Source organism: Excalfactoria chinensis, chromosome 1, assembly GCF_039878825.1.
Source record: "Excalfactoria chinensis isolate bCotChi1 chromosome 1, bCotChi1.hap2, whole genome shotgun sequence".
NCBI lineage: Eukaryota > Metazoa > Chordata > Aves > Galliformes > Phasianidae > Excalfactoria > Excalfactoria chinensis.
Window position 1 is genome coordinate 99,082,184 of NC_092825.1, and position 16,399 is coordinate 99,098,582.

The 16,399-nt window shown below is 42.7% G+C and overlaps 1 protein-coding gene across 4 annotated transcripts in view; it reads right to left on the reverse strand.

The window, feature by feature from the left end:
• TIAM1 (TIAM Rac1 associated GEF 1) overlaps window positions 1–16,399 on the reverse strand; it is a 170,019-nt gene that overhangs the window by 24,532 nt on the left and 129,088 nt on the right. For all 4 annotated transcript variants that reach the window (XM_072327268.1, XM_072327277.1, XM_072327259.1 and 1 more), the window contains 2 exons: window positions 13,400–13,486; window positions 9,713–9,937 (listed from right to left, as the gene is read on the reverse strand). In XM_072327268.1, coding sequence (XP_072183369.1) covers window positions 9,713–9,937; window positions 13,400–13,486 — 312 coding nt within the window. The remainder of the gene's footprint in view (window positions 1–9,712; window positions 9,938–13,399; window positions 13,487–16,399) is intronic.

The window sequence follows — 16,399 nt, forward strand, 5'->3', positions numbered from 1 at the left end:
TCTGCTCTGTGATACAGATAACAACTGCTTTGCAACATTTGGCAAAGAAACAGTGTATTAACCTGCAAGTGACAAACGAATGGGTAAAACTAATCCCAGGCAAAGCATGTAAGTTCCATTTTTTTTCCCAGGAACTCACTCTGCAACTTAAACAGCTGTAAGAAGCAGCATTACCATGCCATAACTAGCTTTCATGGGAAAAAAGACATCACAAATTAGGACAAGCACTGATGGAATGTCTCTGCTAGGAAACTCAGCTGTATGCTCAGTTATATGCCTAGGCTGAGCTTCAAGTCAGCATACAGAGACTTCCCAGAATGTGAGTCCAGATGCTAATTCCTTTTAATTTTCCTCCCTCAAAGCCCATAGGGAAGAGTTTTTTCAGTGGTGCCACTCCTGGGGTCAGATTGGGAAGGCTGTTTTCTGGGTACCTCTCCCTACCTGCATCCTGACATGCAAATAAAACAGTGAACATTACACCAGGGGTTATACTCTTTATTCCATCTTCTTTATTCTTCATATAACATAGAAAAACCTAACCAAAATCCAGAGGATGTAACAACACACAAAATCCATTCTAAATCAAGACTAAACAGCCTACATTAGCACCTTTCTTGGGGAAAATGCTGTTGTTAGCATATAGCATTTAAACATAGGAGAGGAAAACTGATGCTTTTCTATTACAGAACAAATTTTTGTGCAACCTTGTGCTTTTCTGGTTTGCCAGCCCTAAAAACAGAAGCAATCCTGAGTTCACAGGTCCAGCAACTGCCCTCTTTTAGTCAGTCCCAGGCTGAAACACAGGCTTTTTACAAGGATTAAAAGTAATATAGCACATCAGATGTAGCACCACTTCTATGTTAGTCCCATGCTGACTCTCACATTCCTTGCTATTTTTAATTGGACATTTCAATTTAGGTAAATCACATAAATTTGTCTATAAGGAGCATTTGACTGGATAGCGACGCTGTAAGGAAAAAGGCCACAGTGATGATAACACGCATCTGTTACACTGATATGCTGCCACTAAATATAGAGTGATTTGGCCTAAAAGGCCGGAATAGTGTGGATGGTCTTTTTATTCAGCTAACACTGATGCTGAAAAGATTAAAAAAGGAAACTGATTAACCATGTCTAGTATATTTGTTTATATTTGTACTGGTCTGAAATATGTCTCGCAGCACAGAAACAACAGTATCCAAGAAATGTGTTCCCTTACTGAATAAGAAAAACAATCCTGCAGCCCTTTTGTCACAGTGGAAAAGCCAATGCTCTTCTTTCACAGTTTTTACATTTGCACATAATATTTATTGGCTCAAGATGCTTCCTAGATAAGGCTCTCTACATCAAGACTGAGATCTAGGCCTGAGTTCTTCAGTACTCAACTTTCAGCTTCTCTTCTTGCAAGGTTCCAACCACCATTAGAAAAACACGTGCATATTTGTACAAGATTTCCACTTTAATGGGTCAGGAAATAACTTGGAAAAAATGGAATTCCAAAATCTGTCTATAAATTCAGAAAATACCTGTATACTGAGATAGATCTAAACTGAACATCAAATGAAATGAAAGGAATATAGAATGTTGTTCATAGTTGAGCTTTCCAAAGACATGCCTTAACATTCAAAAAGACGAGCTTATAGGAGATGTTTGGCAAAGTAAAACCTATTTGGGGAAGTGCTCTGTCTGTAAGAAGCTGTTTTCTGGGACCTGCTCACAATTTCAGGATCTTAAGACCATCAACTTTTTTGTGTCTGTTCATGTCTAAAAAAAATCTCAAAACCTTTACAGTATCCATTAAAAAATAAGAGTAAAATATGATATTTGCCATAATTTGGTTTGGGCAGTCTGTGTTCACTACTAGTTTCCCATTATAAGCTGCATGAAACACATTCTACAGCCGTTTCTTACCCCCACGCCAAGGCAAATAATGTTTGCTTTAGAGTTTGGCTTTCAAGCTATCAGTTTTTCTTTTCCTGTGTACTACAACAACTCTTAATCTGTTTCCTGCAATGTAAACACTTCTACCCAGTCGAAAGCAGTCTTTCACTTCTGTCTTAATGAGCAGTCACACAGTAGATGTACTTAGGATATTTCTAATGTCTTAAGCTGCCACAGCCAGTGTTAACTTTAGCAGGAATCTGCTGGTTGTTAAACACGGGCAATCAGTTCAATACCACTGCAGATTCCTGCAACAGCCTTCTAATTAATACCTTCCACTTACTGTCCCAATTCTGTTAGGTTCATTACATCATTCTATTTTTGCTTTGTAAACCTTTATTTAGCTCTGCAAATAGCTCAGAGGACAATGCGATCACTTCCTCCTGTAACACCTGAAGGCTGCCCAACAACAAGCATTTGTTTGGAACAAAAACATGTGGGCTTCACTTAACATTAACAAATTAGAAAGGGAAATCCAAGAAGCACCTGGAAAAGGGGTCAAATCCATGTGCCACAAGCACAGATGGAGGTCACAAGTGCACCCAGGTTGACTTGGCAGTGTAATATCCATGACATTATGACTCATGCCTGTTAAATAACTTCTACTTATGGCTCGAATTAACAAAATGAAAGGAAGTCTTATATCACCAGAGCAGAGGTGCTGGGACTTAAATGCCTTTACATGAGTAAAGCTTAAGTACGACAACCTATGACTGTTGTTTCTCATTTGCCAGGCTGCTATCATCTGAGGTTTTAATGAGAATTCTTCAATATCTGATACTGCTCTTACAACCTAGTTCATGGAGCCAGACAACTAATGATTTTTTTTAATGCAATGGAAATAAACATTCCTAGCCAAGCTTTGTCAGCAGCGGTGCAAAGCACAGAAGTGTCATCCTTCTGACTTTCTGAGTCACAGAAAGCAGCACAGAAATTAGAAAACCCTCCATGTCCATAATTCTCATATCTTGATGCTCTATTTCTGCTGGCAATACTGAATGTAGTCTACCTATCCCTCCCCTGGCACAGCTCCATGCCGTTCCCTCGGGCCCTGTCCCCTGTCACACAGAGCAGAGCTCAGAGCTGCCCCTTTGCTCCCTGTGAGGAGCTGCAGCTGCTGTCAGGCCTCCCTTCAGCTCCTCTGCTCTGTGATGGAGACTCTAAAGGGCCTCAGCTGTTCCCTGCAGTGGACACAAATGACATCCTATGGCTAAGGCATTGGGAAGGCAACTGGGAAACAGCAGACACTGGGTGGTCACCCAGGAAGGCAGATCTGGCACTAGCTCAGGCCTGAACCAGGTCCCCAGTTGAGACTGAACCACAAAGGGAACTCTTTGCTATGTTCAGGTTGGGATAAAACTGAGGTGCTGGCACGCGCAAAGAACAAGGTAGTGCTTTGAACAGAGAGAAGCTTGGAAGTTAAAAAGGAAGTCATTTAGTAAGGGTATGGCTTCATAAACCATAAGCTTTGCCATGCCCTATTTACATATTTATATCTTCCCCTCACACCCAAGTTACGTGGATACAGCTGCCAGACAATGAGATGAATGGAAGTAACTGATTTTTTCATTTAGGGCGGCTGCTCCAAAAGTACTGCCTCCTATTTGATCATATTGGCCCATGACATCAAAGGCAGATGATGGTGGTGGTATGGCAGTAGAGGCTCAGCATTTCAGCCAGCATCCCATTACATGTTGTTGCTGTGTGACAGATGGCAGCAGAGGGGCAGTCTGACACAGTGGTGTCCAACATGGAAGTACATATGTAGCAGCAGTGTGGAACTGCATTCCTCTACGCAGAAAGAAATGGTGACCAAAGAACTCACAGGAGCAACTAGAAAAACCCACCTTTTCTGGAGAGCTGCAGAGAAAGCCCCACAAATCTCTCTTCCTTTTGCCAGAACTCTATTGCATCCCATTCCATTTCAGCTAGATTGCACAAGCACCAAAAAAAAAAAATCCTATGCTGAATATTATTCAGTTCAATCACTCTTCTTAGAGAAAATTCAGATTCAGCGAAGCCTTCCCTGCTTCAGTTGCTTTTTACCCTCCCCAGTTCAGCTGCCTGCTGAAACACTCACACCACGCTTTAGTTGCTTCTTTCAAACAAACAGGAACATTCACAGAAATGAGACATATGCTCAGAGACCCTGGAAACCAGAGACGTTGCAATTATAAAATACACTCAGTCTACGGTACACAGAGCCAGCAGAGGGAGTGACGACACAGCAAGAATATTCAAATTACAAACCTGCTGGTGATGAAGGAGGTTTGCTTACTGAAGCTAACATGGGAAGATCTCAAAATCCAAAAACTAAACATGCTAACAGCCACAACACTTATTTTAACAGCAGCTCAGGCAGACTTCTGAAGAGCCAGGAAGGAACGAGTCCTCTAAACACAGTTCTGACTGGGACAACTTCCATAGGCTTTTGCTTCTAAGGGTTTGAAAAAGCCCGTCTTTTGTCAACAGTTTTGCACATCTCTGCTTGATTATACACAGGGACCGAACTCACTGCTGAAGTTAATGCCTCTGAAACTGTTACGTTCTCAATGCTAACAGTGGTTGTTGAACACATTACAAAAAATACAAAAGATACAAAATAAGTTGTTTTCTCAAGAAAAATAACCCAGAAGAAATTAAGGTTACTTTTCATCTCAGCTTGTTCTGAAATCAAAATTACTTAGCCTGAGGGGAACTGCGGCAACACAAGGATGGAATGAAAAACAACAGCAATTCTGACAGCATAATGCAAGTTTGCTTCATTTTTATGCCATTTTCTTCACAGAATTAACTTTAGCCTCAAGTTCTCCTGCTTACTAAATGACACAATAATAGACTACTTAAAAATGCCTAGCTGCCTCTTATCTATAAGACTGATATACTCATTCAAAACAGGGGCATATTTATTTATTTATTTATTTATTTAGCAGTTACATTCTGCACTGTGATTTGGCTCTCAGTCACCCCTGTGGAGTTATCATTCGTACTAGAGGTCTCCATTGTTACAGAATCATAAAATCACAGACCAGCTTGGGCTGGAAGGAACCTCAAAGCCCTACCCCCTGCCATGGGCAGGGCTGCCCCCCCACCAGCTCAGGCTATCCAGGGCCCCATCCAACCTGGCCTTGAGCACCTCCAGGGATGGGGCACCACAGCTTCTCAGGGCAGCTGTGCCAGCGCCTCACTGCACTCTGAAGAAAAGATTTCTTCCTAACATTTTAACTTAAAACTCCTCTCTTTTAGTTTATAGCCATTCTTCACTGTTCCATCACTATTTGTCCATGTAAAAAGTCCACCTCGCTCCTGCTTAATAAGTTCCCTTCGAGTACTGAAAGGTCACAAGGAGATCTCTCCAGAAATTTCTCTACTCCAGACCAAAAAAGCCCAGCTCCCTCAGTCACTGTTCATAGGAGAGGTGCTCCAGCCCTCTGATCATCTTTGTGTCCTCCTCTAGAAACACAATAATACAGGAGCATACATAGCCTAAGCCTCAAAAAGTCCACTCCAGATTAAAAAAACATAGTTAATGGTGGGGAGAACACAAACACAGATAACACATCCCACTCCCTTCCCAAATTCCAGAGCCCCTCTAATAACAAAATATCTCCTTTATGCTTCATTGATTTGGAAGAGATGTGACCCTGCGTTTCCAGCACCTAAACTCCCAATGTCTGGATTGAGTGGACACAAACCACTTCCTATGGGAACAGGAGAGCTCTCACTAATCACTTTAGACAATAAGGAAAACATGTTGTGAGGCTCCAGGCAGAACTGGAGCTGCTGCTCCTTCATTGGACCTATGCAGGTTGCATTAGGAGAAAAGATTGACAGCTGGGAAAAATATCAATAGATGAATGGAAGAAAACCTGTGGTTCGGCAAGGCTGACACAATGTGAATTCCTAGGGGAAAGTATACATCATATTGAAGATGATATTTTTACAACAATTAGAGGTGCAAAATCCAAGGTCATTCAAAGAATTCCCTCATAAGACAACACAATGAAGTAACAGCTGCCACAGAGTTGATTTGCAGGCTCCAGCCCCAACCTCTGTGCATACAAGGCAGTTTTAGGTAATAAAGCAGCCCTAAGTCACACTGCACTTAACAAACCAACTGGTAGGCAATTCATCAAGGTCAAGGTTGAAACACATGCAGGCTTTGCTCCTGGAAGCCAATAGCAAAGTTTCCTTAAAAAAAGAACAAACTTATAACACAATATTTTCTATTGAAAACATCCAACATGTCATGCCTCAAACAAAAGCTCTGCCCTTTGCTGACTTCCCAGGATATAAAGAACTGCAGCAGAGAAGACAATCATGACAGGACATCAGCAAGATCAGCCAATTAGACTGTGAGTTTCTGTGAAATGGATGGGGTCTGCCAGTGATTTATACCTGCTAGCATGCTGGCCCAGTAATACTTCACTCCCCTGCTGAAATGAAGGTTATACTAGTTCAGAACTGAAGGAAAAATCTGCATGCTATAAATAAGGCTTAGAATAATGGAGCTGATTTGCCCAGCCAGCCAAACTGCCAGCAATCAACAAGGATACAAATAAACGGGTCAGTGGGTATTTCATACTTGAACGCTCTCTGCAAGAAGCTGCAGAGAAGAGACCTAAAATCTAAGGTGCAGCTACAATCCCCCAAATCAAAGCATCAATCTTTTTTTTTAGTTTCAAATGAATCCAGTTTTAGGCTAAAAGATAAGAAAAAAAATAAAAATGAAAAAGCACTGAGGCAGAAGAATAAAGGCTTCAATAAAACACTGCATTCTATTAAAACCTAAGTAGAGAGAAATTGATAGAAGAAGATCAAAACACCTGCCTCCAAATCGCAAAGCTGGATGCAGATCATTGCTTTCATTCCCACCCCAGGGTAAGTCATTCCAAATTAAAGCATTGGCGTTGTTTAGCTTTAAACGCTGTCTTAATGTCATTCTTCAGAGGCATATTTCATATGGCAATTACAGTGCTTTCAGAAGCTGCCATAAACACCTGCACATCTGCTGATGAACTACTTTGCTGCTTCTTTTGGTTAAACAAGCATTTCTGCCACTCTGAGGATGGATGAAGGCGACTGCCACCTTAACATATGATGCATTTTGAAGGGAAGCAAATGTCAGGAGAGCTCTGGCTTCGTTGGTGCCTGTCAGGTGAAAGAAAAATCAAAGGAACTGGCTGCAGCACACCAAAAGTAATCATCAAATCATAGCACATCCCGAGTTGGAAGGGATCCATAATGATCATTGAGTCCAACTCCAGGCTCCACAAAGCACCACCCAAAAATCAGACCATATGTCTGAGCACTGTCCATATGAGCACTGAGCACTCCTTGAACACCAACAGCTCAATGCCACGACCACTGTCCTAAGAAGATTGTTCCAGTGCTTGACAGCTGTACCAAGAGACACCTGAATGGAGAAAGAAGCCCTGAAGCTATGCCTCAGCCTTAGAGAGATATCAAAGACAAAGGCATCTGGAGTACCAAGGAGTTTAAACACTCACTGCAAGACATGGGAAAGAAGGAGACATTCCACACCACCAAGACAAAAACCTGACTTGGGAAACACTTAGAAAAGAGCACAGAGAGTACTCAAACTGAGTGCAGCACAAAGGAGGTGGTATCTACAAAGCAGCAGAGGCAGGTGGTCTGGTGTTGCTGAGACGTGTTCATCAGCCATGCCCTATGTCTTCATTCCATACAGCGCCCACAGCTTTATTACTGGGCAATACGAAAATGCCAGTTGGCAAATCACACACTATCTTGACTCTCAGAAAGAAAAAGGACCCCTTCATGACCTAAATATTAGAAAAAATAATAATAACACAGAGTGTCAAGCTGCTTAATGAGATCACCTACTGAGACCCTGTGTTACTAAGTACTACTCCTCTGGCTTAGAAATCGACACGTTGTATAAATACAAAAGACTCAGCTTCCAGTTCTTTGCACAAAGGGCAGAACTCCAAGAGGTAAGTGCAGTCAGCTGGGATTTCACTGCAAAAGCATAGGTAAAGTTAGAATGATGGGCCACAAAGATGCAGCGTTATGTAGGAAATGGGGACATCTGGTGGCCAGCTACTAACATTTACAACGTGAGCACACGAGTTGATTTTTGAACACAGAGCTCTTAACTCGAAAAAGTCCAGTGAAAATTAACAAGGAAGACAGTCCTTCTGAAATGGTTCAATTTTAACTGCCTTGGGGGATTTATCCCACATCTTCCATGAGGCTGATTTTATCCCTATCTTTAGAGGTATTCACAAAAAGCTGATGTTAAGCCTTCTTGTTTGTGCTATTCTACTTGCTATGAATATCACCCTCTCAGAAGTCACACTTGGGGTCTATTTTTCACCATCCTCACTCTGTATTCCTGTTATAAGAACAAGGACATTTTTTGCTAGATCCCTTTCAGTAAATAGTTTCAGCAGAACAGAGCAGCACCCAGAAATGATGAGCAGGCAGGCTCTACCCACCTGATACTTAGCAGGCAGAGATGAATCAGCTTGATCCTGGATCCAAGCAAACAAGCTCTCACTGTGGCTTGTTTATTCCTGTTCAGCATCACACTACTGCACTCACATACCTTCTGGGTGAGCTCAGGTGTGCACCCAGGCCCACCAAAGAAATCCCTGCACTGAGTGACTACAGCTATCAGAGTAAACATCCTGGGAGAAGGCTGAAGACTGACCTGAGTCCCAAAGAAATGCAAGAACAGCCCCTCCTGCTTCAAATGCCCAAAACAAAACCATTTCACAGATGTCAGAACAATTATTTAGACGTTTGTGAAACCTGTACTCTGGGGCAAATACTAAATACTTTGACATATTCAGAAACCATTTACTTTTGACTGGAAGCCAAAATTTGCCTCAGCTCTGAATAGACTGGGTTATCCAAAAACTACTTGGTTTTGGCCACTTCACACATTTTTCCTGATTTTTAAATTATTAAAATATATATATATATATTAAATCCTCTTATCTTTTGAAATAGGCAGGACGTTTAGAAACACACAAGTACAAAGAGACATGGTGTAAGAGCTTTCCTGCTAACCCAGTGCAACTCTCAGCACTGCTGTCTTAGACCCACAGTGGCTAGTAACTGCCCAAGGTGTGGTCCTGCTCTCCAACAGCCACTTCTCTGTTTGTCTTCACCTAGTTTAGGAAGCCAAACTACTAGCAAACAGTTTACATCTTCTGGAGGTTAACTGTCTGCTGTTCAGTTCAGTTCTCTGAGCATCACAGTGATGTGCAGATGTGCCCCTTCCCACCTCAAAGTGCTGTGGGAGCAGGTAAGTACATCTGACTCTTAACACCAAGCTCTACCTCGAGGGGTTTTGAACTGTCCCTGCAAGTTATTCATGTGTCTCATCAAATACATGGGGCTCACGGCTGATCCCAGAGAAGATTAACGCTTATTCCCTCTTCCTTCTCTGCTATCCATACACCTGAGGGCAAAATCCTGAGGTAAAGATACCTCAGAAGTAAGTGAGCAGTCAGGTAGGTGTGTGACATGCTGGATGCACAGGTGAGACACGCATGCAGGGATGACATATTTCACAGTCTAACTGTGTATACAGTCATCTTTCACTGCTAATGCAGATTATACCTTACAGTTTCCAGATCTCATTTATTATCTACCCAGTGCACTCAGACTGTAACTCTTCTCACTTTCATCACAGAAGTTACAGACAGCAATCAATGGGACTGCAACAGCCTACTGGAAACATCAATCCTTCTCCTGATAATTCCTACGTTGAATCCAGTACCTTGGTTGCTTCCAGAAAACACCTGTGTGCTGTCACTCAAGTCAGATGGGTTTTCCAGGCGACGTGGTGGTGGCTGCATTAATCTTTGTCCTTCCTCTATCTCAGGATAGGTACGCACAGTAAGACACAGTGAAGGCTGAATGAGGACATCTTTCAGCAAAGCTGAGTCCAGATCTTCAGCAGCTTTCTTGTTAATCTCCACAATTTCATCACCAGCTTTCAGGCCTGAAACATAAAAAGGAACAGGTAAGACTTGCACAGTGACACCACTCACACACATCAAGGAGCTCAGCTCAGTATTTATGAAGTGCCAGACAGTGCTATGTCTAGACATTAAATAAATGTATGTGACTGCAAATGATATTGAAATTGGATGGACTTTACACAGATCTGTTGTTAGGCTGGTATTCCAGTATCCATAAGCATGTAATGCCCATGAAGTTCCTCACAAGGTACCAAAAGGAACATATTCTGTCTTTCTTCACGTCACTCTGCAAAGGGACAGCTGCTGTGCATCAAGCCATTGTACTAAACATATTCCTCATGCATAGGTGCACGTTTAAGGACAGAGGCAGACCTTGAAGCTCTCCTCACAGGACAGAGGAAGGACTGGTGAAGTGATGTGAGCTGAGTCCATCCCTCTGCTCTGGGGAGCAGGGGCTCTCAACGAGCAGTTCAGCTAACCTCCCAGAACTGTTACACCAGCTGTGCTGCTGGACAGGTTTGAATTTTGCTTTTAATCTTCTGTACAAGCACATGCTTTTATACAAAGTGGTCGCCTACTGATGCACATAAGAGCAAAGATAACATTTTGCACTCAACCTGTATAGGACTTCAGACAGCCTCCTCTCTGTCCCTATCTGAATAACATCTCAACATATAGATCTACAAAGGCAAATTTTAGCCATAAGTTAGCCGTATTCCTTTCAATCTAATTTCAGGAGCTATCTATAGCCCCAGCACTGAAGGGAAAAGGGGATCTGCAGAGGAAGCAGCTGATTCCCACTAGCGTCAGGGTGATGGAGAAATGTGACAGACAAATTGCAGCCCTCTGGGGTCCAGCAGAAGACCTACCTTCCCCTTGGCCTTCCCAAAAACGTCAACAGTGGGCTGGGCCAGGATTTAAACCCCAAAACTTCCAGGGTCAGTCAGCCTTGAATAGGTCAGTCGTCAGGACTGAATTCATCACTGAGGGTGATGGCTGCAGTTCCCTGCAGGCATCTGCCCTGGAGAATATGGAAAAGTGCACTCTGCAATGGCCACCAAAGGGACTGCTGTGGCATCCCGCTCACCACTCTTGTTCTTATGGGGTGGAAAGCTGGAATTTACCAGGTCAAAAGAGCTGCTCCTTGCAGGTGACCTATGCTATCTGACCTGCCCTTGCAGCTTCCATGTTCACCCTTAAGCCACAATAAGAGGTCCAACTCTATAAGCTTGAGCTGCAAGTTGCAACCATCCTCCTGGAAAGATTACCTATCTTCATTTGCAAAAGAAATGTGGTGGAAGGAAAGAGGCTAAAGGGCTTCAGCCTTCTGCAGGAAAATTGAGATCCCTCTTAAATGCATGTAATTGTGCCCAGAAACTGTAGCACAGAGCCCAGTTTCAGAAAGAATAAGATGAAATAGATAAAATAGCTTCCAAGTAAATGGACCATAAAATCGTATTTGAAATGAGGACAAAACAAAGCAAGTCAAGCATTTTGCATTATTTCACTTATTCTACTTAGTGATGCTGTCTCATAATAGTAGCACATTAATATGCCTGTAACCATAAACATCACATCTGGGGCTTCATTTACTCCTTATAATTCTTGTTTTGTATCATTTGGGATGAAGCACGATGTATAGCTCCGTACAATCAAGCATTCCAAAAATGGCCCAGCTCATGCATAGCAACAGGAAAAATAATCATAAAAAGAATTAGGAGAAAATAAAATTAAGAGCTTTCCATTTGGAAAAAAAGATTGAAAAGGAAATATTGTAACTCCTTTTGTTAATTTTATTATAGGAAGTGCAGTCAAATGCAAGCATAAATGTAAATAATGGGAGGAAGAGAGAGCTTTCCTCTCTGCTAACTATGCATATCTTCTCATAATATCCTGCCAGATACTGTCAATACAGAATTGGCTTTTTATCTCTATTATGAAAAGCAATTTATCACTGAAAGCATGTTTTAGCACTTCAGACCCACAGGAGGCAGTGTGTATCCACGTATACACTTAAACTGCCATTCAAACATTTCCTGAAGGCAAAGCAAGAAAGCCCCGTTGCTGTACCCCCAGCCTCCTCCTCATTTTCTCTTTGTTCTCCACAGGAAGCCCACAGAGGTTTACTTCCCTAGTGCAGGCTGGCAGAATGCTGACCTCAAGCTCTTGTTCAGGGCTGTTGGCAGAATCTCCATCCCATCCAACAGGGAATTACTACCTGCTGTGTGGGGCTGAGGTGGAGTGAAGAGAAAAATGGCCTTCTCAGGCTTTACTGACATGCAGAAGCCTCCAGAACCCCCCCAGGTAGTTTCCTTCAGGTAAAGTTAGAGGCTACAACTGAGCAAAACTCCAGGACCCCTGCAGCCAAAACTGCTCCCCCCAGGCCTCTCTCAGCTTCAGTCCTTCCCCTCTGCTACTTTCGCTACTTACATTATGTACATGCCAAATACATTTACTAGTGGGTCAGAAAACCAGTCAAATGCTTCTGCAATGGCACTTTTTGAGCAAGACAGTGAGCTCAAGCAGTCAGCTCCAGTTTGGGGGAGAACAACTCCCATTGATTTCAGAAACTGCAAGCAGTTAAGCTATGAACTACCAAAAAACCACTCTGCAATGAAAACTCTGAAGGTGTTTCCGAGGACTTGGTGTACTAATGGGCTATGATAAGGTGAGTGTCTTCCTACTCTTCTTGTTCCCTGTATCACTCTCTAAAATTTGCTAGTCTCCCTGACAAGCTCCTCCTGTAACTGTAGGAGCAACACTGCTAGCACACTGGAGAGAGCAATGAACAGGAAAAAGCAGAAAGGGCATGGTCTTGTCAGGGTTAACTTCAGCTTGGGTAAGGTATGGTGGAACCATGGTGGTGAGGCACTGGCACCAGGCTGTCCAGAAAGGTGGTGGATGCCCCATCCCTGGAGACACTCAAAGTCAGGCTGGATGGGGCTCTGAGTAACTGACTAAGCTGTAAGTGTCCCTGTTCTTCGCAGGAGGGTTGGACCAGATGGCTTTTAAAGGTCCCTTCCAACTCAGGCAATTCTATGGCTCCTGCTCTGTGCTGGGATGAGCCTAACAACTTAGTTTTGTCTGCAGTTTTCTGTTGCTTTTATGCTTCCTGAAAAGGCTGGGAACAAATTTTATTACAGGCAACAGTCCTAGACACAGAGGATAACAGGATAGTTTCTACTGTACTTGTTCATTTTGCAGTGACTGACTTGAAAGGGCCCCTGGTCTTCTTTCCAGCTGCAGAGAACCCTCCTATGTATGTAGTAACTCAAAACTGAAGTTGACTAAACAGCACAGCTGATCCTAAAGGCAGAGCAACCAAGCACCTTTTACCTCAAGTTCTTGACAAAAAGAGCACCATCTCTTTTGGACTGGAATCCTGAGTTTGTTGTGTTTGAAGAATTCCCATCCCAACAGTCTCATGGTCTACACCAGGATTAAACAAACAACAGCAAATGTAAATTTAAAACATCTTTTACCTTTCTTGAAAGCTAGGCCTGTCTCTTTGACACCATTCACATACAGGCGACGAATCCCTTCTTCTTCCACAGAGGACAGAGAGAAACCTAGGGAGATACCCAGTTACATGGTTAGAAAGAACTAGGCAGCTCCAGTGTTTCCTCACAACATACACTACAGGGAAGGCGGTGTTATGCCTGTTCTTGACAAAGCAGTCGCAAACTTTTCCTTTCCTCCTTTTCTTAAACCTTTACAAATGCTGAAAAGTGAAAAAGCACCTTTAAGAAAAAAAAAAAGAAAAAAAAAAAACAAAAAAAAACCTGATTTTCTAAGTTTATACATAAATCATTTACAGTTTTATTTAAGTATACCACAGCTGCAAAGTATTGGAACACGCTTCAAATTCTCTTCTCAAAGGTCATTTCAAGAAGTTCACTGTTTGCAGACAAAAGCTGTACAAGAGCTGTGGTTTGTGAGCCAAACCAACAAAAGCCAAGAAGCCGACAGTTATGGCTGACATGCCATCCTTAACCCATACAATACACAGCAATGCCTGCTAGAGTCAACTTCTGCTTCTCAAAGTTTGTAGAAATGTTGCCTTTCCTTCCCCCCGTTCTTTTCTCAGTTTCTCCTGACATGATCTGTGTTTCTTGCCAAGTTTCAACATACATTTTATAGCTGCACTGGAGACCCACAGAACAACCTCATAATGGAGGTACCGACAAAGTCTTGATTTTAACAGTGCAAACGGTACTGTTACATTTGGTTTTGGTGATTTTCTTGCCATTTGCGTTTGACATTGTGTAAGATAATAATGTGTAAAGTAAATACAATGTGTTTAGTTAAACAGGTCTTGCTTATTTAATGTTGAGTTATCTAAAGCTGAACATTTGCCTTTCTGAAACTTCATTGCTCCCTAAATGGGTACAGGCAACCATTTGCTCTATCTTCTTCCAACTAGAAAAACATTTGCAAATCTCTAGGGGGAGTGGTGCTTGTTTGACACGGAGCCACCAGCCAAGAGGAAGCAGGTGTGCTGGGAGCCCATTCTGACTTTAGGACTCCCTTCAAGCTGATGGTTATGGACGAGAAGTCATTTTTTCTATATATCATTTTAAAAGAAAAAGAGGGGGAAGAATGTGTCAGCCTGGAAGCTAGCAGCATATGGCCCTTTGTGGCTTACTGGGTTCCTCAGCCTGAATAAAGCAAACTTTGTGAGGCTCACTCAACACGCTAGCTTTGGCAGAGAGAAACTCTTAACTAAACAAAAAAGCAGATGTAAAAAAAAATTGTAGCTATTGATTGTCATCACTACAAAGCCTACCTGGAAAACCTAAACCACAAGCATGGTGGCACGTACCCGAGGCTGCTGTTTGAGTCAGCACAAATGATCAGCTATTAAAACAATTACCATTTTGCAACTGAAATGCTGTTCTGCTGTACTGCCTTCACTCCAACTACCATACAGTTAAAACAATGCATCTCATGTTCTTGTAGCTAACTTGGAGAAGATATCCAGCCTGTCTGAAGCTCCCCTCTTCTCCATGAGCAGCTTCCTTGTCCAATCTGTCAGGGCTGTGAGCTTATGTAGTTGCATTTCAATTCAGCCAGAGCAATAATTACTAGCAGAATGTATGTAAGGAGCCATTACACACGCTGTCATCAGCTTTAAGAGATAAGAGACGGGCAACCAGCAGCCTCAGAATGACCATCTCACAAGTCTACTTAACCCCCCCGCAGACAGGGTGTGTGACCATACTCCAGGGACGGATAAACAGAGATCAGTTGCCACAGTAAACAATTTGGAAGAGCACACCTGTCCCACTCCAGTGCTGCTGCCACTGCTTTCACAGCCATGCAGCAAAGTGGAGCAGGGAACACACACATACATGCTTGCATATGTATGTATGTCTAGCTTGTATACGGGCATGGTACAAATACACAGCTTTTGTCTGGATTGACTTTCCAGGTGCTCCATACAAACACGTGTATTAGCACTGCAGGAGAGGAAAGGCAGGAGTGGGTGGAAGTGACAGTGATTGCATAAGCTGGCAACACTGCCAAAAAGATTATTATCAAACTGTGCATGGACCCTGAAACACAGGTGTTAAGAGATGAGCGGTGACCCTGACAGAGCTTTTTCTTCACTGAAAAGTTTTGATGACAGGAGAACAAAAGTCAGCATTGAAAAGTGAAAAACAGTCATGCCAAAACAGCACAATACCAGAACAAACCCGCTTCCAAAAAAAACCCCACCCCATGGGATAGTCGCTAAAGAAGGATTAGTATAGGGATGCTCCTGATGCACACAAAGGCTGGAAGCAGTGGGTTCTTAGTGGGAATGCTCCCTGATTTCTGCCCACACAGCCTTCTATGAAGAGGCTGGTACTAGTGGAAGAGTCAAGTATGGATATGCCATGACAGCACAGCAACAGCAACCAGTTAGCAGATGTAATGAAAGCAAGGGCCAACACAATGGCTAGACTCTTCAGGAATGTCTCTTATTGCAAACACATCAGCAATCAGAAGCACTACGAAGTGCCCCCCAGATGAGCCTTCCCTGAAATGCTGTGCCCTATCTTCTTGATGTCACTTGAACTCAAGGTTTACTGAAACACGAGGGCAAAGCTGCTCCAAGAGCCTGATAATACCTGCAGAAGCAGCTCTGCCACCTTGCCGGCACCAGGATCTCTCACCTGGCTGTAAACAGCTTGTAAAGCCAGCGTACAGCTGTTCACTTATTATTTTACCTTTCTGCTAGGTTAGTGAGCTGGATTGACCAGTCTAATTGCACCCTTTGTGAAAGCATTTCATCCTCCCGCCTTTGATGCTATGTCTGCTAAGTGGAGATAACAGCTCCAAGTCCACCTTGTCAGGATTAAGTAACAGCTGCTCGTGAAGTATCTTGAAAATTCAAGGTGATTTACAAACATTACTGTTGAAATAGCTGGAATACTAGGAACAGCAACAGGTAAAAGGCACTATTTTCACAACCTCACTAGTTTTCTTCTCATATTCAT